Source organism: Haematobia irritans, chromosome 4 (assembly GCF_050003625.1).
Source record: "Haematobia irritans isolate KBUSLIRL chromosome 4, ASM5000362v1, whole genome shotgun sequence".
Classification (NCBI taxonomy): Eukaryota; Metazoa; Arthropoda; class Insecta; order Diptera; family Muscidae; genus Haematobia; species Haematobia irritans.
The window spans coordinates 101956510-101972419 of record NC_134400.1 but is presented as its reverse complement, the minus strand read 5'-3'; the positions used below and the strand labels follow the sequence as shown (position 1 = coordinate 101972419).

At 37.2% G+C, this 15910-nt stretch overlaps 1 protein-coding gene and 1 long non-coding RNA gene across 9 annotated transcripts in view; one reads left to right on the top strand and one right to left on the bottom strand.

Annotated features, from left to right (window-relative positions):
• The first annotated feature begins 238 nt into the window (after positions 1 to 238).
• Positions 239 to 15910, top strand: part of Zasp67 (Z band alternatively spliced PDZ-motif protein 67) — an 85385-nt gene continuing 69713 nt past the window's right edge. For 5 of the 8 annotated variants that reach the window (XM_075304152.1, XM_075304150.1, XM_075304147.1 and 2 more), the window contains exons 1-6: positions 239 to 351; positions 556 to 682; positions 12213 to 12364; positions 12431 to 12922; positions 13015 to 13276; positions 13340 to 13883. In XM_075304152.1, the coding sequence (XP_075160267.1) occupies positions 584 to 682; positions 12213 to 12364; positions 12431 to 12922; positions 13015 to 13276; positions 13340 to 13883 (1549 nt within the window). In that variant the 5' untranslated portion in view covers positions 239 to 351; positions 556 to 583. The remainder of the gene's footprint in view (positions 352 to 555; positions 683 to 12212; positions 12365 to 12430; positions 12923 to 13014; positions 13277 to 13339; positions 13884 to 15910) is intronic. The other 3 variants (XM_075304156.1, XM_075304149.1, XM_075304151.1) reach the window with 2 other exon arrangements.
• On the bottom strand, positions 2124 to 2940 carry LOC142237168 (uncharacterized). The gene is made up of 3 exons (XR_012722374.1): positions 2737 to 2940; positions 2580 to 2678; positions 2124 to 2475 (listed from the first exon to the last, which is right to left on the bottom strand). It is a non-coding gene; the product is annotated as an uncharacterized LOC142237168 (long non-coding RNA).

Here is a 15910-nt window from a genome sequence, read left to right as displayed (position 1 = left end):
GGTGGAGTGTATAAAAACTCGGGCGTTACATTTTCCTGGTTTAAACAGCGCTTTGTGAATATCTTAAAATGTGGAGTACAATTTAGTTGAATTTTCTTATAAAACAGTTTACTTTTTTCTGTGCGCATCTCTGTAATTTAGTGGCAAGACATAAATATTTGCAAATCCCAAGTAATTGGAAAACTCCCCAATCGGAATTTGGTCGCGTGAAAATGCAACACAAATTGTATGGCAATCACACAACATCAATCTGTCAATTACTTTGCATCACTTTTTGTCAATGGTCGCATTGGCTACGTCGGAGGTTTTTAGTACGAGTTTTTCATTGAGTGTGGTCAATACGATCGATCGGTCGGTTTATACAATTCTAATTAAAAAAAAAAGATCTTTATATATATCAAAGTTCATTCCAAATCAAATTCGTTCATTTACCCACACGTGCATTCATACACATATACATACATGCATTTGTATGCATTTGTGTGTGTGTATACATAGTGCAATAATCTTTTTTCTTGTATCTTTTGCAAAAAAAAAAAATATATATATTTACAGTGCATAAGTGTTCAGTCAATCTGTCAAAATGGTGATTGATATTAAAATGTGCCGATTTGAAAATGTACCATGGGGCTTTAGTCTCGTCGGTGGTTCGGATTTCGAATATCCATTAACGGTGGTTAAGGTTAGAATGCAATGCAGCCATCATGAATACCTCATAAGACCCCCCTATACACACGCACCCATCACCAGCCTCACTTTATGTGAATAATAACACTCAGTTGAGTGTCATGCTCCCATATAAACACACACACACACAAATATATGCAAACAACTCAAGCCGCCCACCTGGCCACCTGTGTGCGATTGTATGTGCGATTTGTCAATATTGAAGACGGATCTGTGAATTAAACCGGAAGGCGAGAAAAAACAAATGGTAGCACAAAAAAAAACTTATCGATAAATTGCATCTAATGCATTTTCAATGTTACGTAATTGAGAGATGGATTTAACTGAATGAAAATTGCAAAAAAATATATATATTTATATATATCTCGCCTTTCCGCTGCTTTGTGAGCTCTTTGCTTTGATACTTTATTCGCTTTATGCTGCTGTAATGTAATGCGGAAATGTAATTTCCGCTTTTTTTGTTGGTAATGCCAAAGGTTATGCAAAAAGTGTTTGAACCATAACGACCCCCCATTCCCCCAATCATCCTTACACCGAATGTACTTAGTACAATATTTTTACTGTAATAAGAAGAGAAATGTATCAATACAATATACCTTAACCTCACAAAATCATAATGCAAAAAATCGGTCTGTCATTTGGAATATTCTGTTTTAGCTGTTATATTTTAAAGTGTCATAAATCTAGAGTGCTTAACATAAATAAAAAAAAAACAAATGAAAATACTATTTCAATCAAATAATAGCATATTATAATCCAATAATTATAGCTTTTTATTTCAATTACTTTGAAGAGTTTTTGTGAAAGTGAAGTAGTCTACATAAGTGTGATGACAACATCCAATTAAACACCATCATGAGAATGATAATATAAATAAATAATTTTTAAAGTGCCACAATATTCATTCATTATAGACTGTAAAAGTAAAACAAAACTCAGTAAATGTTTTTCCCAACAGAATGTCTAATACTGCATAAGGTTTAAAACAAAACACGTATATACGGCCGTAAGTTCGGCCAGGCCGAATCTTTCGTACCCTCCACCATGGATTGCGTAGAAATTTCTACGAAAGACTGTCATCCACAATCGAATTAATTGGGTTGTGGTATCTTAAAACTTCTTAACATCGTTTTCTAAATTCTTAGTTAGTCCATACGTGGTATATAGTACAGATTGGTTGTGATAACCGAATTTATTGCCAACCTCCTTTTGGCTGTTGCACCAACTATCAGTTGGCAGTTGTGTCACCCGACAAATTCGGTCGACTCAATCGAATTATGGGAACTCCAACTAATACTATATATGGAGTTGGTTGTATCAGACGATGGAATTTTTCGTTGTTCCCTTCATTTGGTTGTGTCACCCATCCCCAATTACAAATTAATTTCATTTAAATTTTATTTTTTTTATTTGATTTAAATACGTTTAAATATTTGTATTAAAGATGTATAGCTAAATACAATGTATGATAACAATTAATGTCCTTAAAATGTTTTGGCGGTTGGGCAAACAAAATTTAATACACATCCCATTATGACCTTCAGTTGAAAGTCGACTTTTTTAAATATTAAAATGCATAAAAATGAACCCGTATTACTAGTTTTTGCATATAAGTTATTTTTGGTCGCTATAAGTTATTTTGGTCTGTGCCTACAGACACGTTTGGACAAGCAAGCCAATTTTGAAACCACAAGTGATGAACTTCTTCTTATTGCTGAGTGCGTCCCGATAGTGTGTTAGGCATTATGAAAAATAATCTGGCCCATGGCCCTTTGTATCCACTTGGGTCTGTTGTACAACGTTGACATATTGGATTATTGTTTAAAAATAAATCAAATAAGATTAGTTAGATTTTGGCGCACTCATGTTTATATAAACAGTTCAGAACCTACCAATTTATTCACAATGACATCTCTGTGAGGTTCCAAGTACACAAAGCATCCTGGAGATATGTCATTAAATCCGATTGGGGTACGTATGATTTTTATGCCCTATAATATACCCAACATAAATGATCCACTCCTATATCGTTACGTATATTTTACTTACGTCCTCAAAATAATGCTTTGAACAACATTGTGGATGCCACTTTGTAGCGCTTTAAAAATCGTCATTTGTTACGTTTAATTGAAAAACAAACAAAAAAATATCTTCTTTGAGAACCAAGTAATTAACAAAAATTAAAGTGACATTTAAAAATATTTCAAATAGGATTCGGTTGTGAATACTGTATGTCAGTTCTGATTGCTAAATGGCAGTTACGAAATTTATTTAAAGTTGGTTGTGCCAACAGAATTCGAAACAAATGCTTCAAAATATATTGATTTTGTTGTTTGTCTTGTATCACAAACGAAATTCTATTGAAATGATTGCCAAATGATAGTAAGCATAAAAAGATAATTGCATTAAAGAAAATAGGTTGACACACCTAATATATAATTCTAAATGTAGAATTTTCATTATCAGAACCGATTTCCAACCAAATTGTTCTCTGTGTGCGTATACTTACACCATGTACCAAATTTCAGACGGATCGGATGAAATTTTGTTCTCTTAGAGGCTCCGCAAACCAAATCTGGGGATCGGTTTATATGGGGGCTATATATAATTATTGACCGATGCGGACCAATTTTTGCATAGTTGTTAGAGACCATATGCTAACACCATGTACCGAATTTCAGCCGGATCGGATGAAATTTTCTTCTTTTAGAGGCTCCACAAGCCAAATCGGGGGATCGGTTTATATGGGGCTATATATAATTATGGACCGGTGTGGACCAATTTTTGCATGGTTGTTAGAGACCATATACTAACACCATGTACCACATTTCAGCCGGAGCGGATGAAATATATAAATAAAGTATATATATTCTGGGTCGTGGTGAAATTCTGAGTCGATCTGAGCATGTGCGTCCGTCCGTCCGTCTCTTGAAATCACGCTAACTTCCGAACGAAACAAGCTATCGACTTGAAACTTGGCACAAGTAGTTGACATTGATGTAGGTCGGATGGTATTGCAAATGGGCCATATCTGTCCACTTTTACGTATAGCCCCCATATAAACGGACCCCCAAATTTGGCATGCGATTGTTCTAAGAGAAGCAAATTTCATCCGATCCGGCTGAAATTTGGTTCATGGTGTTAGTATTTGGCTTGTGGAGCCTCTAAAAGAAGAAAATTTCATCCGATCCGGCTGAAATTCGGTACATGGTGTTAGCATACGCCGTTCGGACTCGGCTATAAAAAGGAGGTCCCTTGTCATTGAGCTTAACATGGAATCGGGCAGCACTCAGTGATAAGAGAGAAGTTCACCAATGTGGTATCACAATGGACTGAATAGTCTAAGTGAGTCTGATAAATCGGGCTGCCACCTAACCGATGCTATGAACAATATATGGGGTCGTAGACCAATATTATGACGTGTTATAATCGGAATTTCAAAGTTTATATATATCCTATGGCGGAGGGTATAAAAATTTGGGCAACTGGGAGGTCCAAATATCGAAAAATAAAGTGGTGGTTCTTTGTCTACATGCCACGCCCTTCATTCACCACCTCTCTACATCAGAGCTTCCCAGATGGGGGGTCGCAGAGTCATTTTTGGTTGAGAAGGTTTTGTATCATTACAACCCAGCAAAAAAAATTGGTAGTTCTTCCAAAGGCACAACTTTAAAAGCACTTCTAGAAGATGCACTCCCAATGATGTTCTTTATTTTAACTACCCAGGAAGTTCTTTTAATTAAATTTTTTATAACTTGGGTTTTTCATACTTTTAATGGATAATTTTAACTTTTTTTGTTTCAAATAGGTTAAAAACATAATAATAATAATTCATAAAATGGTACAAAACATTTACATTTTGTCGAAAAAAATGCTAAATTCCATCCGAAAAAATTTTGAATTTTTGAAAATATTTGAAGTCAAAAGTTTCCGACAAGCATTAGAATCCATTAAAAATTGTAAAAATTATTTATTTGACAAAATAACACAGAATTTTTTAATTTACATCCAAAACATTGAATTCGGATCACATCTAAAGAAGTGATGCAAATTCAGTGAAACGGCTGTTGAAATGGAGGACTTCCATCCTATGACAAGCCCGTGTTAAATTCATCGCTTCTGCGTCAATTTTGCACCACTTCCGGATCCAAAAAGAACATTTTCATTAATTTTTTGGCGACGCTTTTTTACTGGGAAAGCAAAGCAATTTGGGTTGGGAGGCTCTGCTCTACATTCTATGAAAATTTCAAATGAATCAGATCACCTATTTCCCCAGTAACCCCGTGATTGATCCTCAAAATTCGTCAATTTCTTCGTCCTAAAAATTAACGAAATCGCCTTTTGTAACAACACCATGCTGTTGACCTAATTTGCACCATATTCGAATCGAAATGATAATGCCTTTTAGAGTGTTTCCCATACATTGTAAGGAACACTTTGAATGGATGGACACTTACTGTAATGGATAAACATTCTTAAATTTCACCAAACATGTACTCTTGACACCCATCTCTTTTGCGTATCATAAGACAATGCGAACATATTGCAATATGCCACCACCACATCGCATCTGCGATAGCGGAGGCAAGTACTTTCCTGTTATTTTTATCTTTCCGCAAAAATGTATTCATAGCAATTTAGCACGCGTTTCATTTAATTGTCATTTAAACGCTAATACCACAAGATAAACATTAAAAGAAAAACCAAAACAAAACGAAAAAAAAAACAGAAAACGTTTCACGAAATGAGATGACCTGCTAGCAAACCCATGTCGTAGCAATCAAAAGTTGGCGCTGAAAAAAATGCGATTAGAGAACAACAACAACAACAATATCCTCCCTAAAAATTGAATTTCGTCTATTTTAAATTTATGTGGCCAATGATTTGCACTTTGTCTTGCCAAATGAAGCCAGAGGTTGTTATATTATACAACAACGCACAACAAACGGACGAAATGCTAAAAACTAGGGCTGTCACTCGGGATAAATCCCGTCCCGAAATCCCGGGATTTTCGGGACGGGATTTATCCCGAATCCCGGGATTTTTTATTTTGAATCCCGGGATTTTTCGGGATCCCGAAAAAATAATACCAATGTGATAAAATTGTGGTTTTTTAAGATTGTTTATTAATAAATTGGAGTCTTCACTCAGTGTAAACGGCCCTTAGATTTCATAACCGACAAATTGAGTTAATAAACATCTTGAGTAAGAATTTATTATACATGAGGTATACTAAAGAGCACAATTTCATCAAAAATCGAAATAAACGAGAAGGACCTTTGAATAATGAGTTCATGTGAAATGGAATTCGTGCCACATAAAATAAAAAGCAATGATAAAAGGTCCGTCGAAAATATGACAAGATCGCGATTATCTGACAAAAATTTGGATGTTGCGATATTTTTACTTAAATCGAAGTACAAAAGGATTATCACAAGTATACGAAAATACGCCTAATCTAACCTAATCCTTAAAATGTTTGCTGAGTAAGATTGCGATAAGAAATGGCTTTTTTCATTTATTTTTTTTTTCGCTAAGTATGATAGCAATTTAAAATTGCTTTTAAATTTACTCTTATGTTCTTTTGTTGTTAATAAAATTGAATTAATTAAATAAATTGGTTTAATGTACAACAATTTTTTGGCGCTGTAAATTGTTATTAATTAAAATATTTAAAGAATCCCGAAAATTTCGGGATCCCGAAAAAAATCTCGAAAAATCCCGGGATCCCGGGATTCAATATTTTGAAATCCCGAATCCCGGGATTTTTAAAAATCGATCCCGAACGACAGCCCTACTAAAAACCAAATGAAGAGTCGTAAAAGAATTTAAGGTTTGACCACCGCCTTCTGAAGGAAAGAAGCTAGCTGACAACCTTTCAGCAATGGTGTTGTAATTTTGGATTCTCTGGGTTTTTTCCTTGACTTTTTGTTTATTGTTTTGGTAATTCATGAACATGCAGGAATGTGGGTACGACTACTACACGCGGAAAAATGATACTGGAATGCATTTATATAAGATATGAAAATTGTCGAACAAAGACTCCTTGAGCCCAAACGGCCGAACCTTATGTACTCTCAACCATAAAGGGTGATACGGTCAAAATTTGGTCAAGGGAAAACGCGTGTAAATCGGTGAAATCGTTTATTTAAAAAATCAAATTAAATTTCTTTTTCAAGTTCAATTAGTATAAAATTGAGGAAAAATATTCAGTTTGGCTTTCGCTTTTCCAAATCCGAATTGCCGGGCCTCACGCTTGACACCTGCCATCAGATTTTGTACAGCCACCTTGTCCACTTTCTTCGCCGCACAAAGCCAGTTTGCCTTGAACTGCTGCTCGTCCTTAGCAGTTTTTTGGTCTTCTTTAGGTTCCGCTTGACAATAGCCCAGTATTTCTCAATTGGGCGGAGCTCTGGCGTGTTGGGAGGGTTCTTGTCCTTGGGAACCACCTGCACGTTGTTGGCGGCGTACCACTCCATGGCCTTTTTACCGTAATGGCAAGACGCCAAATCCGGCCAAAACAATTCGGAACAACCGTGTTTCTTCAGGAAAGGCAGCAGACGTTTATTCAAACACTCTTTCACGTAAATTTCTTGGTTGACAGTCCCGGAAGCTATGAAAATGCTGCTTTTCAAGCCACAGGTACAGATGGCTTGCCAAACCAGGTATTTCTTTGCGAACTTTGACAGTTTTATGTGCTTGAAAATATCTGCTACATTTCCCCTTCCTTTTGATGTATAAAACTCCTGTCCCAGAAGCTGCTTGTAGTCGGCTTTGACGTAGGTTTCGTCGTCCATTACCACGCAGTCAAACTTCGTCAGCATCGTCGTGTACAGCCTCCGGGATCGCGCTTTGGCCGTCGTATTTTGTTTATCATCGTGATTTGGAGTCACTACCTTCTTGTAAGTCGATAGTCCGGCTCGTTTTTTGGCTCGATGCACGGTTGAGGACGATACACCCAGCTTATTTGCGGCATCTCGGAGAGAGAGATTAGGGTTTCGCTTGAAACTAAAGGCAACTCTCTTTGTCGTCTCAGCGGCTTCCGGATTTCGATTTCCCCCCGATCCAGACTTCCTGGCTGTCGACAAACGTTCCCCAAACACTTTAATTACATTTGTAACGGTTGATTTGGCAACTTTTAGCGATTTTGCCAGCTTTGCGTGCGAGTAGCTCGGATTTTCGCGATGAGCAAAATTCTACACACACACACACCTTCAAAATGAGGGGTGTTCAGGTTTTTAAAATGCAAAATTGAAAGAAATACGTCAAGTTTATATTGACCAAATTTTGACCGTATCACCCTTTATGTTGCATGGAAAGGTATCTTAAAGCTTAACATTATTTTCTACACCGAAAGAATTTTCTTCGTAAAAGGAATGAATATTTTGGTTAAATGTACGAAATTTGTCAATGTTTTACAACAAAAGAAACTTTTCATTAAATGAACGAAATATTACGTTCTTTTAACGAAATTTATTCTTCATAGTTGTATGTAAAAATGTCGTACTTTTTATGAAACAGTTTCGTACTTTTTTTGAAACAGCTTTTCCTCTGTTGGTTAAGCTACACTTGTAGTTTAGTCAATACATGGTTTTAAGCTGAAATCAAAAACAACAATAATGATTGAAGAATAAAGCAACAATAAGAAACAAAACGAATGAAGATAGGGGAAGCACGCTCAAAAATAAACCAAGCCAATTACATTCAAATCTATGATTTGAGTTTGGCAAAGGAAAAGAGATGTGCTTGCAAATTTGTTTAGGCAGTAGCCGACTATCAAACCCTTTTTTCGGAAGGTTCAAATGTAGTTCACTTTGGGTTGAGTGAATTACCCGAATTTATTCTGATAATTGATAGTATTGCTGCAAGTAGAGGATGCCGATGAGGAATGTGGTAATTTCGAAACGTGAGTCCATCCAACCATCTTGCAGTCTATAGGGCTTTACCCAAATAAATTTGACAAGCCTTCTTTTCCTCTGTTGGTTAAGCTAAACTTGTAGTTTAGTCAATACATGGTTTTAAGCTGAAATCAAAAACTACAATAATGGCTGCTTCGTATTTTTTGTGAAAAACTTTCATTTTTTTTGTGTGAAAAATGTTCGAACTTTTAGAAAAAAAAAATATAGTCCAAAGTGAATTTGATTGTAGTAACAAGTGTGAAAAATGTCATCACTACTTTACATCTTAAGTTTTTGATTAATTTTTAGTTTGGTTGCTTCACTTTTATTCATGTCAGCCAAACGAGAAGTAGCATAGACATGTTTCGTACTTTTTATGAAGAAATTTTAACGCAGAATGTTTCGTAAAATATTCATAAATTCGTAACAACTTTTTCACAAAAATCATGAAATTTGAAGAAATTTTCGTTAAAAGTATGAACTCTTTACGAAGAAAACTTAATGTATAATATTTCGTAGACGTTTCTTACACTCAAAAAAAAACGTGAACTCTCTATTTCACTAAAGCCAATTTAACTTTATTTTAGTTCATAGAATTATTATGTTTCGAGAAAGTTTCCTTTACTCTAATAATCTCTTGCAAGAGGCTCTGAAGGTCAAATCTGGAGAACGGTTTATATGGGGGTTATATATAATTATGGCCCGATATGGAACAATTCTAGAACGGTTGTTAGAGACCATATACCAACACCATATACCAAATTTCAGCAAGATCGGATGGAATTTGCTTCTCTTTGAGGCTCCGCTAGCCACATCTGGGGATCGGTTTATATGGGGGGCTATATATAATTATAAACCGATGTGGACCAATTTTTGCATGGTTGTTAGAGACCATATACCAACACCATATACCAAATTTCAGCAAGATCGGATGGAATTTGCTTCTCTTTGAGGCTCCGATAGCCACATCTGGGGATCGGTTTATATGGGGGGCTATATATAATAATAAACCGATGTGGACCAATTTTTGCATGGTTGTTAGAGACCATATACCAAATTTCAGCCGAATCGGATGAAATATGCTTCTGTTAGAGGCTCCGCAAACTAAATCTGAGGGTCTGTTTATATGGGGACTATATATAAAATTGGACCGATATGGCCCATTTGCAATACCATCCGACCTACATCAATAGCAATTACTTGTGCCAAGTTTCAAGTCGATAGCTTCTTTCGTTCGGAAGTTAGCGAGATTTCAACAGACGGACGGACATGCTTAGATCGACTCAGAATTTCAACACGACCTAGAATATATATACTTTATGGGGTCTTAGAGCAATATTTCAAAATGTTTCAAACGGAATGACATAGTTAATTTTTATACCCCCCATAATATGGTGGAGGGTATAACAATTTCTTTAACAAATGAAAAAAATTAATCATGTCTAATAAATTTTCTTGAATTTGTCAAAAAATATTTACTTATTTTTGTGATATCGGCGTGTTGCTAGCGATTGTAATACTGTTTAGTTAAAATTTTCTAAAATTAACAAAAAGTTTTCTTCCTGGTCGTTTCACTGTTTTTTCAGTGTATATTCGTAAAATTTACGAAAATGAATGAAAATTTCGTTGTTTTAATGAAGAATTCACGAAGAATAGTTATGTTTCGTAAAATTAACGAAGATAATTCTTTCGGTGTATGTTAAATTGTATGGAGTCTCTGTTTGTTAAAATAAAACAGAATAAATATCTAGATAAGCCTTCCTTGATGGGTTTATAAAAAATATTTTTTTTTTTGAATAACGAAATTAATTTATCCAATGGATTTTTTAATGCAAATTACTTTAATCGTGAAAATGATAGTATCAATCACATAATTAATTAGATACTACAACAAGAGAGTAAAGTAAAAAAGTACCTTGAAGGACTCCTATTGACATAGTAAATCTATTCCCTTTGGGGAGTATTATTAAACAAGTAAATAAGACTGAAAGTTCAGCCAGACCGAATCTTATGCACCTTCCACCATGGTTACGTTAGGTTAGGTTAGGTGGCTGCCCGATGTATCAGGCTCACTTAGACTATTCAGTCCATTGTGATACCACATTGGTGAACTTCTCTCTTATCACTGAGTGCTGCCCGATTCTATGTTAAACTCAATGACAAGGGACCTCCTTTTTATAGCTGAGTCCGAACGGCGTTCCACATTGCAGTGAAACCACTTAGAGAAGTTTTGAAACCCTCAGAAATGTCACCAGTATCACTGAGATGGGATAATCCACCGCTGAAAAACTTTTTGGTGTTCGGTCGAAACGGGAATCGAACCCACGACCTTGTGTATGCAAGGCGGGCATGCTAACCATTGCACCACGGTGGCTCCACCATAGATTGCGTACAAAGTTCTACTAAAGACTGCCATCTACAATCGAATTGCTTGGGTTGTGGTAACAGTTACCGAAGTTAAGTCTTGGCGGCCGGTTTATATTGGTGGGCCTATATATAATTATGAAGCTATATAGACGATTTTATCCTTTCTAACGACCAACCACGCTAGGTCGTTAGAAAGGATCCATGCACGAAATCTAGCATTACATCTAGGCTAGAGGTGTGCACGTGAGTAATATCTTACTCACGTACACTCATACACGATATTGTTTAGTAGGACTCACACACACTCACGAAAAGTAAATTTGTACTGGCGCACGAAAATGTCGTGACTCACGAATAATTGTATGAGTAATTTACCTTAGGGACGTGTCTGAAAACATGAGCACGATTAAAATCGCGAGAGTTATTAAACTCTTAACATCCCAGATGTCACTAAATTTGTAAATTAATTCAACTCGTAAGCGTTTTATGTCCATGGGCGGGATTATTTTCGTGAGGGTATTTTTCCGAAATTCGTTACTCACGCACTCACAAAGAAATAATTTTCGTGACTCACTCTCACGCGCGACATTTGGTTTGTTAATCACGCTCACTCACGTCTTTGCCATCAGCGTGACGACAATTTCGTGTCACATGCACACCTCTAATACTAACATTGTCATTCCGTTTGTAACACATAGACACACGATTTCGATGACATTCCAGATACGACATACTTTTACCTGAAATGAATTCCGCATTATCAGGGTACTAAAGCGAGGACATATCAGGGAATGAGATCTGATAGATGACCCAAACCGAAAATGAGATGATAAATATTGTGAACTTCTAGCCTTGTATGCTTTATAAAATAGTGTCACCAGCCTAATCTTTATAAAACTATTAAAAGTACAACCCAAGAAGTCCCTAACATATGGCGATACGTGATCATGTGTACGCAGTCCGTAAACGTACCAAATTACCCTATTAAAACACCCCCCTTGTATACACATCTAACCCGTACAAAATTGTAGGCATTAAAAAGCTATGGACCATTTATCTTATCTCTCAATATATTATTTTTGCAGCAAAACAATTATATAGTCACAATATGTAATAGTCGTGGGAAATAAATGGGCATATTCATTCACATTGGCATGACAATACAAAAATTTACATCCTCGTTTCCTCCGTGTAGTATATTGCCTCAATTATAGTATTATGGATTAAAGCTTTAAAAATTTCCAAACAAATGCTTTGCAGGTCACTGAAGGCAGCATTGCTGAAGAATCTGGCCTTATGGTTGGTGATGTAATTGTACGCATTAATGATATTGCCGCCACACCTTTGACCCATGAGGAATCTAACAAAGTTATAACAAGCTGCGGCAATGTATTTTTTCTAGGCATTCAAAGGTAAAATTCCCATTCCGTTTTGTCATTATCAAACGAAAGTATCACTTTATCCTTTGGCCTTTTCAGGGAGAACGAAGAGCAATTTTTACAGCCCGTATGCTTTCCCACTACCACCAATGCTGGCATCTCAACACCAAAAAGTTTTCTTGAGGTTACAGCTCAGCCACAGGTCCCACAAAATGGAACGGAAGTTGCCCAGCAACCCCAACATCCAACAGCCGTTTTTGATTATATTGCGGAAGTTAGGGCAATCTCCCCCATACCACAAATTGTCTTGGAACAGCCGATGGAGTACAATGTTGAAGGCGTGTCCGTTGCCATGGAACAACCTATGGCAGACCAAGTAATGTCTGAACGAAATTCACCAATGCGAGATGGAAATTTAGAACGGGAACACTCGGTTCCAATGGAAAACCCGAATGTTCTCTATATGAACGATCTGGAAGAGAGACCTTGTTCGGCTCTTTCTGAGAGTGGCGAGCATAAATTAGTCGAAGAAGAAATAGCTGCTGTCCTATCCGGAGAAACGGAAGTTCTTAAGGAGCACAACACCTTAGGGTTCGTATAGGTTTTTTTTTTCCAACAGTCTCAAAGCATGATGTTTGACAGTAATATGTAACTCCTCTTTGGTTCTCAAACTATACAATTAGTGTTAATTTCTATAGGCTTTTCCCTAAACCCGGTGTGTGTATGAGCAGTGATGTTCTGCGTACACTGAACGAAGAAGCTACCAAAACCAAGCTGGAGAAGGAGCAAGAGAATCGTAGGTGGACAACTTTTCTGCAAAAACCCAATCGTCCCATACCGAAAAGTAAACAACAACTGGAGGCTGAGAGACGTGCTGCAAATGCCTACAAAGTTAAAATTGTTAAGTCTGCACCAAGGTCACGATCTGTGACTCCAGTGCCCCAGGTGAGACATAAAAAAAACTCCTAAAACATTAAATTTTTCAATATACCTTAAATTTTCATAAAGCCTATTCCTGAGCCAGCCAAGGAGCCTACACCACCACCAGTACTCCCAGAACCAGAGCCCGAGCCGGAACCAGAACCAGAAGCCCCAACTCCCATTGACACGGAAGTACCAAATTTAGAAGAGGTGCCCATTGATAATAGTGCAGAGGTAGAAAATGGTCAATCAGAAGATGTTGAAAAATCCGACAAAGAAAAGGAACTAACTCCGGAATCCAAAGAAACCGAGGAAGCTGATGTGGACGATAATGTGGTAGAGACTGTGGCCACGGATAAGAAATTAGAAGCTGAATCTGCTTTGCAAGTTGTGGAAAAAACCGAAGAGGAATTGGCATTGGAACGCCAACTTGCTGATGTCCAACGACAATTGGCTGCTTTATCTTGTCTCCCGAGTACCATACAATCCACCCTTGATGCGGTTACACGCCAATTGGCCGATTTACTGCCTACATTTAAATTGCAAGAACAACATGAAAAAAGCATTGAACCACGTGAAATTAACTTAGAAAAAGACGATGAACAATCCCACAAGGAACAGGAATCACAAGGTAAGACTCCCATGATTGTTGGCATATTAGAAAATGCCAAAAGTTTCCAAAGGATTCTCTTTCATTGTCGTACAATTTTGTGTTTTCGCTATGTGGTGGCATAATGGATTCCATAGCATTAGGGTGTCTGTAGCAATGGCCCCATAATCATACTCTTGAAGAATACGATATGAAATCTTTAATTATTTCAATACGGCTGGTGTAATCTGAATTGGATTGAATACGACTTGCTGCTCATAAAAAATATGTTTTCCGTTGAGACGAACTTTTACACCAAAGAAATTGTTTTCTCTTTTTAAATTTCTTTCCTTTTTTCGGGAGGTTCAAGTTACTTTGGATTTAGTGAATTACCAGAATTTATTCCGATAATTAGTAGTAATAGTGTCGCTGCAGGTAGACAATGCTGATGAGGAATGTGGCAATTTCGAAACGGCCGTCCATCCAACCATCTTGCAGTCAAAAGTGCTTTGCTCAAATAAATTTGACAAATATACTTTTCCTCTATTGGTTAAGCTACTCTTGTAGTTTAGTCAACGTATGGTTTTAAGTTGAGATAAAAAACAATAATGATTGAAGAAGAAACCGACAATAACAAACAAACCGAAGGAAAATATAAAGTAAGTTTAATTTAGCGTTAGTTCAACTACGGAGTTTTTTTTAGTGTGGCGTTTTCTCTTCAATGACTCAATTGATCAAGTTCCTTAACCTTCTCTGTCCATTAAGCTATAATAGTAATAGAAATTATAAATTAAAACAAGTATATACGGCCATAAGTTCGACCAGGCCGAATCTTATGTACCCTCCACCAGGTTTGCGTAGAAAGTTCTCCTAAAGACTTTAACCCACAATCAAATTACTTGGGTAGGTTAGGTGGCAGCCCGATGTATCTGGCTCACTTAGACTCTTCAGTTCATGAGTGCTGCCCGATTCCTTGTTAAGCTCAAAGACAAGGGACCTCCTTTTTATAGCCGAGTCCGAACGGCGTTCCACATTGCAGTGAAACCACTAAGAGAAGCATTGAAACCCTCAGAAATGTCACCAGCATTACTGAGGTGGGATAATCCACCGCTGAAAAACTTTTTTTTTGGTGTTCGGTCGAAGCAGGAATCGAACCCACGACCTTGTGTATGCAAGGCGGGCATGCTAATCATTGCACTACGGTGGCTCCCAAATTACATGGGTAGTGGAACAGTTACCGATGGTATGGTATGGTATATTAAACCTTCTTAACATTGTCTTCAAAATTGTATGTTAATCCATATGGAGTCGACCAATACTTGTCGAGGCATATGGTGATCATGCTCTATCAGAAGTAACATCCAAAAGATGGTTTCAACGGTTCAGAAATCATGATTATGATGTGAAAAATGGAGAACGTGGAAAACCACAAAAAAAAATTGAAGACGCCGAATGGCAAACGATATCGGATGGAGATGACACTTTGAGTCAAAAGCAAATGGGAGCAATGTTAAATGTTGCACAACAAACAATTTCAGACCGATTCGGCAAGACGACAACGCTGTGTGTTTGGTGGGACCAGAAAGGTGTGGTGTAACAAGAACTGCTAAAACCTGGTGAAACCGTTAAAACTGATCGCTACCGACAACAAATGATCATTTTGAACCATGCATTGATAGAGAAACGACCAGAATGGGCCAGAAGACATGGCAAGGTAATTTTGCTCGATGGTAATACACCTGGACACGATACAATCAAAACACTAGGCTGAGAGCAGCTACCCCACCCGCCGCATTCACCAGACTTGGCTCCTTTCGACTACCATTTGTTTACATTGATGGGACACGCATTGGCTGAGCAGCACTATGATTCCTACGAGTAAATCCAAAAGTGGTTGTCTAATTGGTTTTCTTTAAAAGACGGTATTCACAAATTGCTAGAAAGGTGGTCAAAATGTCCGGATCAAATTTGCTCCTACAAGAGCGCCCGCAAAACAATTCTGGGGGCGGTTTATATGAGGCTATACCTAAGTTCGGCCAGGCTGAAGATTATGTACCCTCCACCATGGA